At 39.6% G+C, this 18,170-nt stretch overlaps 1 protein-coding gene across 3 annotated transcripts; it reads left to right on the top strand.

Annotated features, from left to right (window-relative positions):
• Nucleotides 1-866: 866 nt before the first annotated feature.
• On the top strand, nucleotides 867-16,942 carry tbc1d23 (TBC1 domain family, member 23). Of its 3 annotated transcripts, none has more exons than XM_088005152.1 (19): nucleotides 867-972; nucleotides 1,892-2,003; nucleotides 3,101-3,206; nucleotides 4,285-4,489; nucleotides 4,572-4,695; nucleotides 4,781-4,905; nucleotides 4,983-5,029; nucleotides 8,242-8,345; nucleotides 8,448-8,570; nucleotides 9,102-9,194; nucleotides 9,279-9,449; nucleotides 10,678-10,720; nucleotides 10,890-10,996; nucleotides 11,672-11,814; nucleotides 11,995-12,039; nucleotides 13,291-13,379; nucleotides 13,761-13,896; nucleotides 14,029-14,223; nucleotides 15,290-16,942. In XM_088005152.1, exons 1-19 carry the CDS (start codon nucleotides 938-940, stop codon nucleotides 15,372-15,374), a joined length of 2,088 nt encoding a protein of 695 aa, XP_087861278.1. In that variant the 5' UTR covers nucleotides 867-937; the 3' UTR covers nucleotides 15,375-16,942. The 3 variants fall into 3 exon arrangements, with proteins under 3 accessions (XP_087861278.1, XP_087861280.1, XP_087861279.1); XM_088005153.1 differs by having other exon boundaries at nucleotides 952-1,028; XM_088005154.1 differs by lacking the exon at nucleotides 11,995-12,039.
• The last annotated feature ends 1,228 nt before the right edge of the window (nucleotides 16,943-18,170 follow it).

Here is an 18,170-nt window from a genome sequence, read left to right as displayed (position 1 = left end):
GAAGTTTCTTTTACACAGCAAATAAAAATAGTTTTATTTGTATTCATTGTGTGTTTAAACTTTGGCACTCAGAACACTGCAACCAGTTATCAGGTGAGGAAGCGGCAGACTGCAGAGTTAACCTAAGCAGATACACGGACAAATGTAAAAAACTAATACATAAACTGATATTTGCTTAGTAATTAGTTAGTCTAACTTCTCAGGTGCTTGTGTTACTTTCTAAACAGCAAAAGTTTTTTTTTTTTAGCTTTTTTTTTACAGTTCAAAACTGAAGATTTATCTTCAATAGTATAAACATGTCTCATGTTGTGGAAGTTTACATATCTCCAAGTCAGTGGTGTCCAAAATATTTTTTTAGTTGCCAAATATTGGTGGTCCTATTTAAAAGAGACAGCAAATGGCATGATTAAAGAATGAATATGTGATGTTGTTCTTCATATGTTCCATTTTAACATTTCAGTGTCAGTAAAAAAAATTGTGCCAACAACAAAAAAAGTTTCCATCTGTATCTGTGGCGGGGCGGGGGCGTCTTACAGTACCTTTGATTTGCAGTATTACCGTTGAATTTCTGAATTTATTTGCTGTTTTAGAATTGCAGCCTGGGCCTCACAAAATCAGCCCGACGGCCACAAACGGGCCACGGGCCGTATCTCGAACAACCCTCAAATCATTCAGTACTGCTGCGCTTGTCCCGTTATAGCAAACCAAACAACAACAAAAAAGAGGTGTATATTTGTATCCAAAAACAACAGAGATAACCACGTTCCTTTTGCCACTATGGAGTTAAAGTTGTTGATAATGTGAGTATCCGGTTTTTACTCAAGTTTCTGTTGAACTGGCTGAGCTCTCCGGGTAATCTCAGCTGCTCATTAGCGACAGCTGTGCGTGACGTCTGCGCCGTGGTGACGAGACGTGACGTGTCTCTGTCAACAGAACAATGGCGGATACCGTGGAGGAAGCTCAGGGCAGCTGGTGAGTCGATTTGTTGTTTAGATGTTTGGAGAATATTTGTCGGTCGCCAGGAAGAGGTGAGGGCTTCATTTGTTTAGTTTCCACTGTGAATTAATTAAAAATGATTTTGTGTCGCCGCTCACCCGACGGTAAATGGTAAATCTGAATCCAGTTCAGTGGCCGCAGCTAGCCTGCTAATATAATAACAATTAGCCAAGTTACTTACCAGAACAGCAAAGATTGAAAAACTGTGCACAAAAATGAAGTGTTTCTTTAGAAAAACCTGTCTGTGGTTAATGTTAAAATCATTTTAGGTCTGTCATAGATATGGTTCAGTGCATGTACTTGTTAGCCAGCATGCTAGTAATAAGCCCCATTTCCTTAAATCCAATATTTCCAACCTCACTATCTTTATTCTCATTTGAAATATTTAAACTACATGGTGTGATGACATTTTGTGTAATACTATCACCACAATTCATGTAAGGATTTTTTTTTATCCATGTTATGAAGTAGTGGTTAACTCATAAAGTACTTTGCCATCAGAACTTCTGTTAAATTATGTTACTGTAAATTAGCCCATATAGACTGCCATTGAAGATTTCCTAACAACTGTCATCCACTGGTGTAAATAGTTTTGTTTTTGTATTGATCAGTTACTAAAACTGTCTACTATCAGCATTTGATTCACATTCAGCTCAGAAATTAAAAAAGCAATAGCTGCCATAGAAGAATAACAGTTTACCGAGGTTATAAAGAGGAAAAGCTTTGACTCTTTCCACACTTGATGCTAGCAGTGTACAAGTGTTTAGGACTGGATTCTGTAAGAATATCTTAAGTTTGTTTTTAGCTGTAGAACTTCACAAGGGTTTTATATAATCCATTTTATTGTTGTTGTTGTTTTTTGTTTTTTTTTAAACTGTGTGACATTGCCCCCCAGGGACCAGGATTTAGCTGAGGCTCTGGACTCTGGTGGGTCAGACAGTGAGATGGAGAGGGGCATCATGCAGATCCAAGAGCATTCAGTTGAACACAGAGCCAAAATGTGGAAGGTAAAGAGTCCATCTTTTATGTCTAAGATGCCTCATGTGCTGTACTTCAAAAGTATTGCATTAAAAATAATGCTGTATTAAGACCAAAGGGAGGTTAGAGTAAATACGAGTCTGACTCTTACCGCTGTATCCATACACCTAAATCATTACATCGCCAAATATTTTTGTGATTTATAGATTTTTCACATTTATAAGGGCACACAAAACCTTAGAATCTGTTTATGCCTTTTTCACTGAGTTTTTACTGCTATGTCCACAAATCTGCTCAGTGATGTAAAATCCTGCAGTCATTGCAAAATAGACAACAAGGAGTTCTTGTGCACAACATTTTAAATCTATATTGCCCCTTTCTAGGCCACAGACGAGCATTTCATGTTCAATTGATGTCACTTATACGCACGCCTCTTTCTGACACACCTCCAGTCTGTTATTTGTAAAACAGCATTCCTAACATACTTGTTATTGTGTTTGGTATGCAAGTGATTACTGAAAGACGAGTAGTTTCAGTTTTACCTTTTGAAAGTTTAGTTTACTATTTAATAAGTCAAAGAAGAAAAAAAATTCAGTAATGTTAAATAAACCTTAAACTTTTGATTAAAGCCAAAATGCATTCTAAAACATGGGTATTATTTATTACGTTGAATGGTCCGGTTCCTATAATCTTTATAGTAAAGCAGAGAGGTAACTGTTGGCCTTTATTTACGCACTGCGAGAGGCAGGTCTCAGTGGCGGCGACTTGGAACCGTTTCATAACTGCTTGCTTCTTTGTTTCTCTTCTGTTTCACCTATAACCATTTAATCGATATAGTTCTGCAGAACTTGTGTGAGATATCTGTAGGATTATCCACAGAAGTCCAATAGTGTTTGATATAAATATCATAATTGTCTGTAAACAGAGTGCTGGTTATAATTTTGCAGAGAAGCACCAACAACTGAGAAAATCCTAAAAGATTTTTGGAGGAAGTTTCAAAAGTTTAATTTGAAGAATACAAGATAAAATATCGAGAACTTATATGAAATTTGTTTCTGTCTTTGCTTCGTGCTACATTCAACTGATTGGCTGATTTCTTCATATTTAATCCGCTTTGTGTCAACAGATTGCTCTGAACGTCTCCGGAAAAGGAGACAGCCTGTCCCCGTGGGACGGTGTGCTTGATTTACCAGAACAGACGCTCATTCACAACCGCAGTCAGCAGCTGATTGGTGAGTCAATTCACATGAACATCGCAACAATCCTTATCTATAAGTAAAAAAAAAAAAAACATAACAAAGACAACAAGAAACTTCTCAGCAGATAAACATTTACAACATTCTGGGTTCTGATCATATTCAGATTAATATGACAAATGCAGAAAAAAACAAATCTAAAATGTGAAAATATTGTTTAGACTTTTAAATGGAATATAAAAAACAGATCAAATGTTTCAATGGACACACCGATTTACTTTTTCACTTCCAATACTGGTGCGGATATGAGTATCGGCCGATACTCATATCCGACAACTGAACTGACTTAAAATGCTTCTTTTTTTTTTAAACACGGACATAAATATAGTGAATTGCAAATGTATTTCATAACTCTGCACCAGTACAGCACACTTAAATGACAAGCTTGGTCAAATATGTAAAAACAACTTTAATTTGTTACGTCAGTGCAGCCAGCAGTAGAACAGCCAATGTAAAATAAATGTAAATAAACTCACAGAAATAGTTTCACTACCTTCATCAAACACACAAAAATGGCAACAAACCTTTCAAATGGTTCAGAAAGTGCAACTAGGAGTTCTAAATATGAAGTTAAATAAATAAGAAAGGATGATGTCGATCAGAGCACACAACATAGAATTAGACTGAATAGATCTGCCCTCATGGATTGGTCACATTGTTACCGATGCCCAGTCTAGATTTTCTTATTCAATATCCTCACCGATACAGATATTGATGTTGGATCGGTGCACCGCTAATATTTTCTGCTTAATGCAAGACGTCTGAAGGCTGTTCTTGAACGATGTGTCATTATTACCTTAGAGCACGAGCTGAGGAGTCACCTGGCTGCTGTTTTATTCTGAGTTCATAGAGTTAAATTTCTTCCATGAGTCTCGCATCCTGACATCCGCCGAATCTGGCGAGGCTCAGAATAGAATCTCTTCTAAAAACGGATCAAAATAAAACCAGACAGAGATTGTTCTCCTGGGACGTTGTTTTCGACTTTAAGACGGCTTGTCGGTGAAGATGTTAATCAGGCTTATGAGTGACCGCCCTCCTTCCCCGCCATGTTCAGACCACCTGGGAGTTTCAGAGGAGGAGGGGAGTGAGATGGTGTCCGACGTGGAGTCGGTCATCACGTTCTACTGCAAGTCTCGCAACATCACCTTCACCCCCGAGCTCAGCTTGCCTCACCTGCTCAAGCCGCTGCTGGGGCTGAAGTTGCCCCGCAGCGACCTCTACAACTGTTTCTACGCCATCATGAACAAATACATCCCCAGGTAGAGCTTCCCCGCCATCCCTCCGTCTTCATGTCCTCACTCGCTGGCAGGCTTTAACATCAGCCGGGCGCTTTCGTTTCAGGGAGTGCGTCCCGAAAGGACGACCCTTCCACCTTTACAGACTGTTGCTGCAGTACCATGAGCCAGAGCTGTGCTCCTTCCTAGACACCAAAAAGATCACACCCGACTCCTACGCCATCAACTGGGTAAGTCCAGACTTTCTGACAGTCGGGTTGAATCGATGCTTTTTCTCTCCGTAGCGTTGACTGAAGTGTGCTTTTCTGTTTTTAGCTGGGGAGTTTGTTTTCCAGTCACTGCAGGCCCGAAGTTACTCAGACCCTGTGGGACTCATACCTCCAGCAGGCAGATCCTTTCCTCATCTTCTTCCTCATGCTAATCATCCTCGTCAATGCCAAGTACGTATCTGTTAGCGGGAGCCGTGGGATCGTCGACACTGGTTGTTTTTGTTCTGATTATGTTTATTCACCCTCAGAGAAACCATCCTTGCAGAAGAAGCAGAGAGCAAAGAGGACATCATCAGTCAGTTTGTTTACCTGTCGTTACACTGCAAAAACACAACATCTAATATTTCTGGTCTAGTTTCTAGTGTCAAACATATCAGAATAGGATTTTATAAAATATATATTATATATATATATATATATATATATATATATATATATATATTATATATATATATAAAAAAAAAATTCCCTTCTCACCCTCCGCGGGTGGTCTCTTTCATCCTCTGAGCTCGGGTCCTCTACCAGAGGCCTGGGAGCTTGAGGGTTCTGCACAGTATCTTGGCTGTGCCTAGAACTGCACATTTCTGGACTGAGATGTCTGATGTTGTTCCTGGGATCTGTTTGAGCCACTGCTCCAGTTTGGGGGTGACTGCCCCGAGGGCCCCTATGACCACAGGCACCACTGTGGTCTTCACCTTCCAGGCCTTCTCCAGTTCCTCTCTGAGGCCCTGGTATTTCTCCAGTTTCTCATGCTCCTTTTTCCTGATGTTGTGGTCACTTGGTATTGCTACATCCACCACAACGGCTTTCCTCTGTTCTTTATCCACCACCACAATGTCCGGTTGGTTCGCCATTACCATCTTGTCTGTTTGGATCTGGAAGTCCCACAGGATCTTAGCTCGGTCATTCTCCACCACCTTTGGGGGTGTCCCCCATTTTGACCTCGGGGCTTCCAGTCCATATTTGGCACAGATGTTCCTGTACACTATGCCCGCCACTTGGTTATGTCGTTCCATGTATGCTTTCCCTGCCAGCATCTTGCACCCTGCTGTTATGTGCTGGACTGTCTCAGAGGCCTCCTTGCACAACCTACACCTTGGGTCTTGTCTGGTGTGGTAGATCTGAGCCTCTATTGCTCTGGTGTTTAGTGCCTGTTCCTGGGCGGCCAGGATGAGGGCCTCTGTGCTGTCCTTGAGTACAGCTTTCTCCAGCCATTGGTAGGATTTCCTGATATCAGCCACTTCAGTTATTTGTCGGTGGTACATCCCATGTAGGGGCTTGTCCTCCCATGATGGTTCCTCCAGCACCTCGTCCTCTGTTCCCCATTGTCTGAGACATTCGCTGAGCACATCGTCCATTGAGGCTTTGTCCTTGATGTATTTATGGATCTTGGATGTTTCATCCTGGACAGTGGCTCTCACACTCACTAGTCCTCTGCCTCCTTCCTTACGGCTTGTGTACAGTCTCAGGGTGCTGGATTTGGGGTGGAACCCTCCATGCATGGTTAGCAGCTTCCGAGTCTTAACGTCCGTGGCCTTTATCTCTTCCATTGGCCAGCTAATTATTCCGGCAGGGTATCTGATTACTGGTAAGGCATAGCTGTTTATTGCACGGATCTTGTTCTTGCCATTGAGCTGGCTTCTCAGGACTTGCCTTATTCGTTGGAGGTATTTGGCTGTGGCTCCTTTCCTTGTGACCTCATCGAGGTTGCCATTTGCTTGTGGTATTCCCAGGTACTTGTAGCTGTGCTCTATGTCTGCTATTGTTCCCTCTGGGAGTGAGACCCCTTCTGTGTGGATGACCTTCCCTCTCTTTGTAACCATCCGGCCACACTTCTCTAGTCCGAATGACATCCCAATGTCAGTGCTGTAGATCCTGGTGGTGTGGATCAGTGAGTCGATGTCTCGCTCGTTCTTGGCGTACAGCTTGATGTCATCCATGTAGAGGAGGTGACTGATTGTGGCCCCATTCTTGAGTCGGTATCCGTAGCCAGTCTTGTTGATGATTTGGCTAAGGGGGTTCAGGCCTATGCAGAACAGCAGTGGGGACAGAGCATCTCCTTGGTATATGCCACATTTGATGGACACTTGTGCAAGTGGTTTGCAGTTGGCTTCAAGGGTGGTTTTCCACAGCCCCATCGAGTTTGCAATGAAGGCTCTTAGAGTCCTATTGATGTTGTACATCTCTAAGCATTCAATGATCCAAGTGTGTGGCATCGAGTCATAGGCTTTCTTGTAATCAATCAAGAAAGCCTATATATATATATATATATATATATATATATATATATATATATATATATATATATATATATATATATATATATATATATATATATATATATATATATATATATATATATATATATATATATATATATATATATATAAACTGCTTCTTTGTGTGCTTTAGAGTTTCTGTACTGATGAATTTTTTTACGAAGCCATAAAAGCTGGTTTCCATTTTGCTACAAAATGGAAACATGGAAATATTTTTGCTACAAATGTTTCCATTTATGCCATGAGACCTAAATTCTGAACATCATGGCATGGAGTGCATCCCAGTCTTCCATGTCTGGCGCCTCCTCATTCTGACTCTGATACTGAGGAACCACAGAGGAACCACAGAGCTCTGTTAAGTTAAAAGCACATCTTCTGAAGTTGGGATATTTCTGCTCTGTTAGTTATTTTGGTAATGGAACCGAAACGCACAGAATTGCGCAACACCTTGTGGAGACAATAATTACTGAGATTGTTGGGTCATTAATTTGAACACGTTTTGTTCATTTTTTTTTTTTTTCTGTTGTTTAATAAAGTTACGAACGTTTTGATAAGCCAATCAGAGGAGGACATGCTGGTCTCAGCGACCTGGCGGTGTTCAGCTTGTCACCTAATGCTGAGATCGACGCATTACAAACCTGCTCTAGTAAACCACGAACAGCTCAGAAACAATATGAAATGGAAAAAAAGCGATTTATTAACTGATTAAGTTGTGTTTTAGATTGTTCTTGAAAAACTAATCAGTCACGGCTGCACAGTGAACCCATTGATTCTTTACAGCAGACAGCCGCTGCCCTCTTGCAGGTACTGCGTACCCCCGCTAAATCCTTTAGGGGTCCTCAGTACCCGACCGTACCCCCCTACTTTCACCCCTGGACAAAACTAACTTACAAGTAACTTTTTAGCAAAATAGAAGACTTTGTTTTAAGGCACTAATTCATTAATATTATTTTTTTTAAGTACTGGTTGTTATAAGTGAAATAATCTCCCAGTTTAAGTAAAATTAACACTAAGGAATTATAGACTTAAAAAACTCCCAATTTGTTGCTTAAAAGTTGACTGTAAATTAGGTTCGTCTTATTTCAAATGCACCATGATATTTGCACTAGAAACTAGACCAAAAATACTTGGTAAGATTAGTTTTTGCAGTGTATGTTTAGATTTGTTGACTATCTAGCCAGTTTTTTTTCTTGTGAAGGACACTCAAAGGAGAATGTCTTTGTTCCAGAAATGCTGGAGACGTCTCCTTCTCTTCTGGAAGCAGAAGACATTGAAGATTTGTTTTCATTGGCCCAGCATTACCAGAGCAAAACCCCGCTGTCACTTAGAAAGGTAAGGCTTTGTGTGCAGATTAATGAAACATTTTATGTACGTTTGTCATCTTGTTAAAGCAACTCAGGTTTTTTCCATCTTTGTCATCATTCATCATGTTAGATGAATCAGAATCTGTTTGGTAGCAGCCTGGTGGCTCTTAAAGAGGAAGATACTGACCTGAGTCAGGCACTGTGTCTCCCCGTGTCTGTCCCAGAGATCCTGCAGGCCAACCAGCTGCAGCAGGTCAGTGACACACACACGCGCGCGCACACACACACACACAATTTCAGCTATTTCAGCTAGGCCTGTCATAATAGCAAATTTAACTGGACGATAAATTGTCCCAGTACTTTTTGGGATAAACGATGATAATGTTTTGAGACCATTTTCAAGTAATATATGGATAATTACAATACTAATAATGCAAGTTAACCCTCTCAAAGACCAATAAACTTTAATTTAGTAAAGAACACTTAACACTGGAACTGGAGGATATTTTACATTTCCCAAATAAAACACAACCACCAAAGGAAAACTAAGAGTAAACACACACACAAAAGATGGATTACTATGTCTCTGTAAACACAGTTGCTCTTCAAAAAATATTTTTCATCAGAATGGAAATGATCAAGCTCATTTTAATGTATCAGTCAATTAATTGCTTATTGCAACAGGTTTAGATTTAGCCAGAATATTCTCAGCCTTTGCAGAGCAAGCGGTTAGTTTTTCTTAAACAGGCCAATAAAGATGATAAAGATGCGTTTGGTGTTTTAGGACGGGGTGCGCTTCTTTGTGGTGGACTGTCGGCCTGCAGAGCAGTACAACGCTGGACACCTGTCCACAGCCTTCCATCTGGACTCTGACCTGGTGAGAGACGCTAACGGTGTTGCACATCGGATGCGGATGCTTTTGTTCTTTCTTCCTGAAACATTTGAACTTTTCTTCCTGCAGATGCTCCAGAACCCCTCTGAGTTCGCGCTGTCTGTGAAGTCCCTATTGGAGGCTCAGAAGCAGTCTTTAGAGTCGGGCTCCATCGCCAGCGGAGAGCACCTGTGCTTCATGGGCAGCGGGAGAGAGGAGGAGGACATGTACATGAACATGGTGCTGGCCCATTTCCTACAGGTGAAGAGCATGGCCCATTTTTAAAAAACACATTCAGATTTCATTCTGTTCACAGTAGAGTTCAGATTTATGACCCGAGCCCTACTGGTCCACAATTATCTGTTTACCGTCTGGGTTGGGTCAGGCTTCTGTGGCGCATTTAATAAACCTGCAAAACATACAGCACAGAGAAAACCACAGGAGAATCCACGATATAAAGTTGTTACTCCACATATTATGATGTTAATAGAGGAGCAGATAGTTTAACCTGCAGAGGAAATAAATCAAGTTAAGTAGTGGGCAGAAGTTAATCAGACTGCAACAAGCACAACAAATTACTAGGTGCCTCTACTCTTAATCAATCAAACATCCCAGATGATTTGCACTTGACTCACCCTGCGCTCACAAGACATTAAAGGGGCTTCACATAGCCAGAGCTTTACATCTGGCTATATTATGCCCTCATCAAAAACACGCCTTGATTTTTATTTTTATTTTTTTCATGCATGTTTGAGAAATCCTTTAATCTCCCTTGGCAACTATTCAGCTGTTCAAACGCTTTGGAGGACATGGCGCCAACCTTCAACGATGAAGCTCCTCTTGAGAGCTTCTGCCTCACAGATCGGCCTTCCCTCATGACTCCTCTACTCGGCTCCTTCAGACTAGCCAGCAGCAATTAGCAAACACCTGCTGCATTTGCTGAACTCATTATAGAAGTGAAATGCTGGTAAAAATGTTGTTAAAGGGTTAATAGAGCAGCCATGTTGTGATGACTTCATGAAGGCGGAGTTTCAGAAAGAGCAGAAGCTTCTTAAAGAGACAGAGGCCCAATTACAAGGTGTTAAGTTACAAAGTCAATTTTGTTTCCGTTACATTTGATATACATAGCTAATTTTTCATAACAACTGAAATGAACATAGTTTCTTGATTGTGCTATAAAATGATACTCTGGCTGGAAAACGCATAATACTGCCACTTTAAACTAAAGGTTAAAAAGCAGGAGAAGTTGCACTGTTTACTTAAATGGTGGTATAAAATCAAAATGAGTAAAAATCTTAATTAAAAATATGTTGGGTTTATTTTCGGGCTCAGGTCGGCTCTGGCACAATGCCTATGGGTTTGGGCTGGATTTTCTTTTTTTTTTATTTTAGACCCGATCTAAACTCTAGTTCACAGGAAACAGGAACATGTTTCATTGTCTTCCTGATTTGCAACCTCAGTTCTGCATTTTTTTGTTTCCATATTACAGAAAAACAAAGAATATGTGAGCATTGCCAAGGGAGGCTTTATGGGTAAGTAGGTTAAAGTCATGCACATGCAGTTTTCAAAACATTTTTTGCGGTTGTAAGTTTTTTACAGTGGCATAAAGGCTGCAAAAAATGCTATGCTTTCAGTAGTGTTTCCTAAATATGCTGCAGTGAAAGCTTCGCAGCATGAAACTAACGTTTTGTGCCGTTTCAGCCCTCCAGAAGCACCTGGTGGACATGAACGTCGAAGGCCTTGACTCTTCATACATGAACTGGATAGTCAGCACATCTGGATCTCACAGCAGCCTCAGCTCTGTGGATGTAGGTGGAGGAGAAGGAAGGAAACAGTTTCTCACAAACATCTTTACGGTGCCTCGCAAAAGTATTCACACCCTTTGAACAAACCTCTGCATCTTTTAATGGGATTTTATTGTAATACACAAAGCAAATTGAAGTGGGAGGAAAAGGATAAATGGTTCTTAAGTTGTTTTTTTTTATGTAAACTCTTTGTAGTTTTTTTTATAATTTTTTATTTAATTCCCCTAAAAAATGGATGAGAAGTATGAAGAAAGGAAGTGTTGAAATAAAGTATCTCCCATTATGCTAAAACATGTAGGTGTGACGCTTTTTATTTTTAGGGACTTGAATGCAGTCCCTTTAAAAAAAAATACATTGCACACTTTTCTGATTTAAAAAAAAAATAAATTTTATGTTTTTTTGGAAGACAACATAAAGCCTTTTTCCTTCAGCTTATGAATGATAAACCACTTTTGGTTTGGTCTGTCACACAAAACCCCTATAAATTAGACTGTGGCTTGACAAAGTGAGAGACAAAGTGATATGAATACTTTTTCAATTCACTGACCTATTATAATTTTATTTTATTTATTTATTTTTGCATTTTTGTTGAAGGTCTTTCAAATTGTTTGTTTGTTTTTTTTCATGGTTGTCTGTTGCTTCTTGCTTGTTTTAATTTTTATTCTTCCAACAACACAGGGAGAGTCTTTGAGCAGCCCTGGAGACGGCAAAGGCGTGAAGTCTCTGGTCAACAAAATGACTTTCGCTCTCAAGTCCAAGTCTGTTAATGTGAAGGAGAAGATGATCAGCTTCATCGAGAACACGTCCACGCCTGTGGACAGGTAGGAGCCCGGTTCGTTTCTCCAAACGCCTCTTCTCCATTAACTCCTAACGCACGCTAACAGCTCTCGTTATTGGGGTGCGGTACATCTTCGATCGCGACTGAACACATGATTGTTTGATGAAAGCTGTTGTTTAATGTGCCAGTTTTGTTAAAGTCCCTGTGCCTTATTCCACACTAGAATATCTTTCAATCTGCCTTGGCCTGAGAAGGTGATTCCAGATCGGTAAGAACTCCAAACATCCAGCTGTCTGTCACCAGCATGCCCACTGGCTATAGAGGCGCACTTGTCCCCCCTCCGAGACGCATTAAAGCATGCCTTAGCAACCAACATCTCTGCCTTACTCTGCTCACTCACTCATAAGGAAACATTCCCCATGCGGCGAGGGCGGGCTCTGTTTAACATGGTTTTTTTAAGGTCTGTTTTTCATGCTTTCACTAACAACATTTACAGAAGCTGCAACCTTTAACAAAGTCTCCAGTCATCCTTACTGAATCTGAAGGCATTTCAGGGTCAGCTTCGACTGTTTTGCAGGCGCATCTCAATATGCTTACATTTTATCTCGGCAGTTCAGTTCAGAAAGCGATGTAGTTCAAGCATTTATTTCTGTTGTCCCCATGTGCTGCGCAGAATATCCACTCAGTGCTTGGTTGGGGCTCCTTTTGCATGAATTTCCTCATTGGTGTGGCCTAGTGCACTTGAAATAAGACAAAACTAGTAACTTTTCAGTGAGATACAGGCTTGTTTTAAGCCATTGATTCATTAATATTGTAATATTTCCACTGGTAGATTATTTCACTTATTACAAGATTTTTTCCCCCCATGTTATAAATGAAGTAATCTGTCAGTGGAACTAGTACTTTCTCATCAGTATCAGGGAACGCTTTGTGGCTTACCCTCCTTATGGAGGAAGTCTGTGACTGTCTGCTGAACATCTGTCGAGTCAGCAGTCTTCCTCATTTCTCTGTCGAAGCTCCTTTTTTATTGGTCTTGTGTGTCTTTCAAATCTTGAGGAAACAGAATTTAAACTTTTCATGACCTGTGAGCGATTATTTTTCAGAAATAAATGCTTGAAATACATCAAGTTTCCGTTTCTTGAATAGAATTGGTTTAATTAGTCCATGTTGCGATACGCCTGACAGTCCGTTTTTCCATTTCAGTGTCTTCTTGCATGATAGTCAGGGCTGCGCAGAATGTTGGAGACAAAAGCGGCGCTGTGATTCGTTGGTCGGTAGCCCTGAATATCATGGCAATCTGTAAAGTAGAACCAAGCTGCAAGGCTCTCACTTAACTTCTTCTTATGTCCACCAGCGTATAACCTTTTCTCCCAGCAGTCTGAGAGTCTCCATGTCATCGCTTTTTGTGTGCAAACTTGGACGTCTTCTGTTTCTGAAAGCGTTTGCTTTTTTGTTGTCATTTTTTTAATTTTGGGGTAATGTCACAACGTTGCACCACTTTGTTTCCTTCTGCAAACAGACACGTGAGCAGCAGTGACCGCGTTGGGAAACCGTACCGGGGCGTGAAGCCGGTCTTTAGTATTGGCGACGAAGAGGAGTACGACACAGGTATAGGCTGGATCCGATATTGATATCCGTATCGGTTCTGATATTGGAAAAAAAATCTAGATTGGATATCAGTGACACATCTTGCTTCATTATATTTAGAATTCCTAATTGCACTTGCTGAACTATTTGAGGTTTGTTGCAGTTTATTTTTTATCTATTTGACCAACATAGTGAACCTGTTGTTTTTGTCAGTTTAGTATTAATTTTGCTGTTATTCTCCTAATTTGACTGAGCAAATGAAAGTTGATTTTATACGTTTAGCTATGTATTTAAAATAAATAAATAAATGTGTACTTCAGTATATTTATATATGTGTTTTTTAAAAAAAATAAACATTTTAAGTGAATTCAGCTGAAATGAGCATCACGTTTTTCCTCCCAGATGAGATCGACAGCTCCTCGATGTCAGACGACGACCGAAAGGAGATTGTGAACATTCAGACGTGGATCAACAAGCCCGACATTAAACACCACATTCCCTGTAATGAAGTTAAAGAAACCGGTCACATGTTTCCCAGGTGACTTAGTCTTTTTTTTTTTTTTTGGTTCATAAATAACTTCAAACACATCAGAATAAAAAAAAAGACACAAGGAAATGAGAAAACGGGCTTCTTGAACTCTGACTCTGTGTGTTTTCGTGTGTCTTCCAGTCACTTATTGATCACAGCGACCCACATGTACTGCCTCAGGGAGATTGCCTCAAGGAAAGGATTTGCTTACATCCAGTCCAGACAGGCGCTGAGCTCCGTGGTGAAGATCACATCCAAAAAGAAGCACCCAGAACTTATCACCTTCAAATTCGGGACCAACAATTCAGCTGGAGTGGAAATATCTGCAGTTGAGAGGTGATCATGTGGAGAAACGCATCTCTTTTAATTTTTAATTTTGACAGCTTACTGAGACAAGATACAAGTTGCATTATGAAAACACACCAAAAAAAAGTTCTTATGTCCGTCTTTTAACAGTGTCATAGAAACTGAGGTTGTCGATGATGTGCAAGACTCTGTCTGCAGTCAGTCTCTGCAGTTCATTCAGTTTTGAAAGGTTGAAAGCCTGAGATCTTTTTTGTAGGTTTAAATCGATTAATCATAATGAATCGGTTATTGAAATAATTGTCAGCTATTTTAGTTATTGATTAATCATAAACTGGCAATAGAGACTCAAAACGACAAAATGCTGACAGAACAACATACTCGGAGCAAAAAAAAATCTTAGATTTAAATAAAAGAACTCATCAAATTGTGCCAATTTTCTTTTATCCAATTGTGGGAATAAATGATAGATTAATCAATTACTATAATAATTGTTAGTTTCAGCCCTATTAATATTATTGAGGGATATTATTGCGTAAATTGGGTTGAATACAAATTTAAGGGCCACTTTTCAGATATTTTTATTTCTTAATGTTTAAAACTGTCTCACTTTTCTTCTGCTTTAATATTTGTTGAGTCTGTTGGACAAACGTCCAATGAAATTCATTGAAGTTTGTGGTACAAATCTGAAATTTATTAAAATTTCTGACAAAAAAAATCCATTCCTTTCTCTTTTATTTTTTTGAAGAAATTATGAATGACAAAAAATATGTTGAAAAATAGTTTTTATTTCAATCATCCTGTATGTGAGTTGACCTGAATTCAAAGTCCAAATAAATAAAAGCTGTAAAACATGCTCGTCAAACAAGATGGCGGCCCTGGGCCCTGACATCACTCTGAACTGAGAAAACAGGAGGGGAAAAAATAAGTAAATAAAAAAATTAAGATTTTTCCAAAAATGTTCAAAAACAGAAAATTTGATGCAATTCAAAATTGAGAAAGCATATTTGGAAAACTTTTAATCACTCCTATCAGATAAAATAATTTGGTTTTTTTTTGTTTTCATGAAGCTAATCAAAAATTTTCATTCCTCTCCCAGATATTTGATACCAAATGCAGGCGACGCCACAAAAGTCATCAAGCAGCAGATCATGAAAGTATTAGACGCTCTGGAGAGCTCGTAAGCGGAGGCGGCGGAGTCGTCAGGGGGGGGAGCCTGCGGTCGCAGCAGCAGGTGACATAAACTGTGAGAAGACTCGTCTCCTCCCCCGTTCCTGGGCGTCCTCCCTCCTGGACAGATCCCAGTGCAGTGTTTGACTCTGACGACCCCCCTTCCCCCCCGTGTCTCCCGTTCCTGGGACGTTTTGGGACGCGCCGCCAACAGCAGGCCTGCGGGTCAGTGCTGCCCGTGTCCGAATAACTTAGGTGCTCCACAGTCATCCAACCACTTTCCTGTGACTAATTTAAGAAAAATCGGTTATGTCATGTGTTCTTCCTTTTACAGTGCAGTTTGGCTTTGATGTTGCTCTGGCCTTAACGTAGCATACTGGCCACCCAGTGGCGAATCTATAAAGCCCATGCATAACTGACCCTTTGACTTGTCTTTTAGTTTTCTTGTGATCTTTCTTTATGTAAATTTATTATTCATCATTTTTAGTACGTGTCAGCTAAGCTGCATGTTGGCGACGCTGGCCAATGATTCCTGCTTCTTTTTTTCTTTTTCTGATAACGTTTCTCCTTTTCCATCAGGTAGCCTTAAACAGAAGTTATTTGAAGGTGTTTATAAATATCTAATGTATAATCTGTGTGAACTGCTCTGTCGAAACAGAAATGTCATTATGAAAGCACATCCTGATGGAGAGAATACAGGGAACTGTGGAGGTTTGAAACATCCCTTGTTCCTACAGTAAACTGTTTGCCTTTGAGTATTTCTGTGGGCCAATTTATTCTCATTTATCCTCTTTAGCATTCGTCTCTAAGCAGTTTGTAGCTCAAGAAGCCCCACCCAAGAGCTACGCTAGGATCACTCCAGGAGGTTTGGTGATAGTAGTCGACGAAAGCCGGAGAAACTCGCCCTCATTCAGTTTATTGTGCAGTTCTCTATGTTTGCCTCCTTGACTCGCATAGGAAGTGTTTCGCTCCAAATGGAAAAGAAATATTAACTGACTGGTTATGCTTCCAGACCGGTTTGGTGTTTTTGGTTGTACTGATCCAAACTGAGCAGCTTCGGTCGGCCTCATGGCTGTGATGTCATTTTTGGGCACCAGCAGTGGCGGCTGCGTTCATCAACATGCAGTTTATGTTCTCGTTTTCCTACATTTGCTTTTGCTTACCGACGCATTTTTGCTTTAAGGTTACCTGTGCAGGCAGCATGGGGATCTGCTTAAGTGGAAATTTCAGTTTCTACAAGCACTCTGTAAATTGTATTTATTTCTAATCACCCGTATAAAAACTAAAGAATCTTTTGAGAAATGCTAAGGAAAAGAAAGCAAAACTTGAAACAGAAGGTCTTAATCGGGTTTGCCTTTTGGTCCGATCCATTCTTGTGTCGCCCCGTTTGCTGTGTTGTCGGTATTCTCTCTGACTAGAACATCCTCGAACGGGAGGGAGTCTTTACGTCACTCTGTAGCATCAGACAGGACGCCGACCACTATATTGAAATGAAACAAGTATAATTTACTTTGCACCTTACTGTACTGCTGTTGTTTTCTAAACATTTCTGTTTTTAATAAATGGAGATTATTGGACCGCACATGTAGACATGTTTATTAAAAAAAAAGTTCCATGTACTAAACTAAATGTGTGTGTGTAGTGAGAAATACTACAATGCATTATAGACTATTTAAAGGTCACACACTCCCACAATGGGAAACACTTTCTACTAGTTGAAAACATTCAAAATGACCGTCAGCCTATCAGCTTTAGACGTCATATGGACTTAGGTTTGATCACATTATTTTGTTGCCCCATAAACAAATACTGCTCTTGATTACCGTTTTCATTTGTAATGCATTGCTTTAGGATCGGTCTCATTAAGTAGTGTGATTTGTATCTATAAACTGCACACAATAACTGTTCTTGTATTTATTGATGCTTTTATTGAACAAGCAGTGGAGAAAATAGTAAAACTATCCATCCCAACAATAAGGAAAGTTTTGGGGCATTATAAACATCACTGATTGGAATTTATCGTGACGATAAATAAAATTCTTATGAAAAATTTATCATAATAAATGATAAACGATAAGATAAATTACTGCCCCTAATCCCAACAAGGCAGTTAGTTGATGCAATGCTAAGATGTTACATCAGGTTCAACCTCAGCATCTGGTTGTTGCAGTTCATAACTGACAAATATATATATATATATATATATATATATATATATATATATATATATATATATATATATATATATATATATATATATATATATATAAAGTTTTATCTAACAAGCTCTAACACTTTGGTAATGTTATTTGTAAAGATGAAACTGAGGTAAAGATGTTTGACAATAATACACAATGTGTTTCGAGAAACGTCAAAGTAGCTTAACAGCAATTGTCAAGCAGGGCGGCGGAAGAGTCATGATGCGGTCTTATAAAATGCTGGATTTTATTAGTTTGAGCAGAGAAATGTCAGCAGGCTCAGTCTGTGATCCTTAGAGGGGAAGATCATACTGAAGCAGTTTTGCACCAGCTGGATCTAGTTATAAATGTCTGAAAACAGCAACAGTGTTAAACTTTTTCAAATCTATTACTGTTTTGTTCAAATTGATTACCAATGAGCAGTTAAACTTTGGACTAAACTCTGGTTGGACACCAGTTAACTACCCACTGTGACAAGAGCCTCAGCTTTTTCACAATAAAAGACCACGGTTTAAGGTCAGTACAAGTTTCCTGAATTTATCTCAAATAGCTAATTTGTGTGTTGTTTTTTAATATAAATTTTTTTATCCAACAAACACGCAACGTACACAT

The sequence above is a fragment of the Poecilia mexicana genome, unplaced genomic scaffold (assembly GCF_051168715.1).
Source record: "Poecilia mexicana isolate PSO_F unplaced genomic scaffold, ASM5116871v1 scaffold_4, whole genome shotgun sequence".
In the NCBI taxonomy this organism is placed as follows: Eukaryota; Metazoa; Chordata; class Actinopteri; order Cyprinodontiformes; family Poeciliidae; genus Poecilia; species Poecilia mexicana.
This window is presented reverse-complemented; position numbering and strand designations above follow the sequence as displayed.

Excerpts from the sequence above, each read along its gene's own strand:
- tbc1d23 (XM_088005152.1), top strand. The coding sequence starts at position 938 with ATGGCGGATACCGTGGAGGAAGCTCAGGGCAGCTG. Across the intron at positions 973-1,891 it reads GAGGAAGCTCAGGGCAGCTG|GGACCAGGATTTAGCTGAGG; the intron begins GTGAGTCGATTT and ends ATTGCCCCCCAG. Across the intron at positions 9,450-10,677 it reads TGCTGGCCCATTTCCTACAG|AAAAACAAAGAATATGTGAG; the intron begins GTGAAGAGCATG and ends TCCATATTACAG.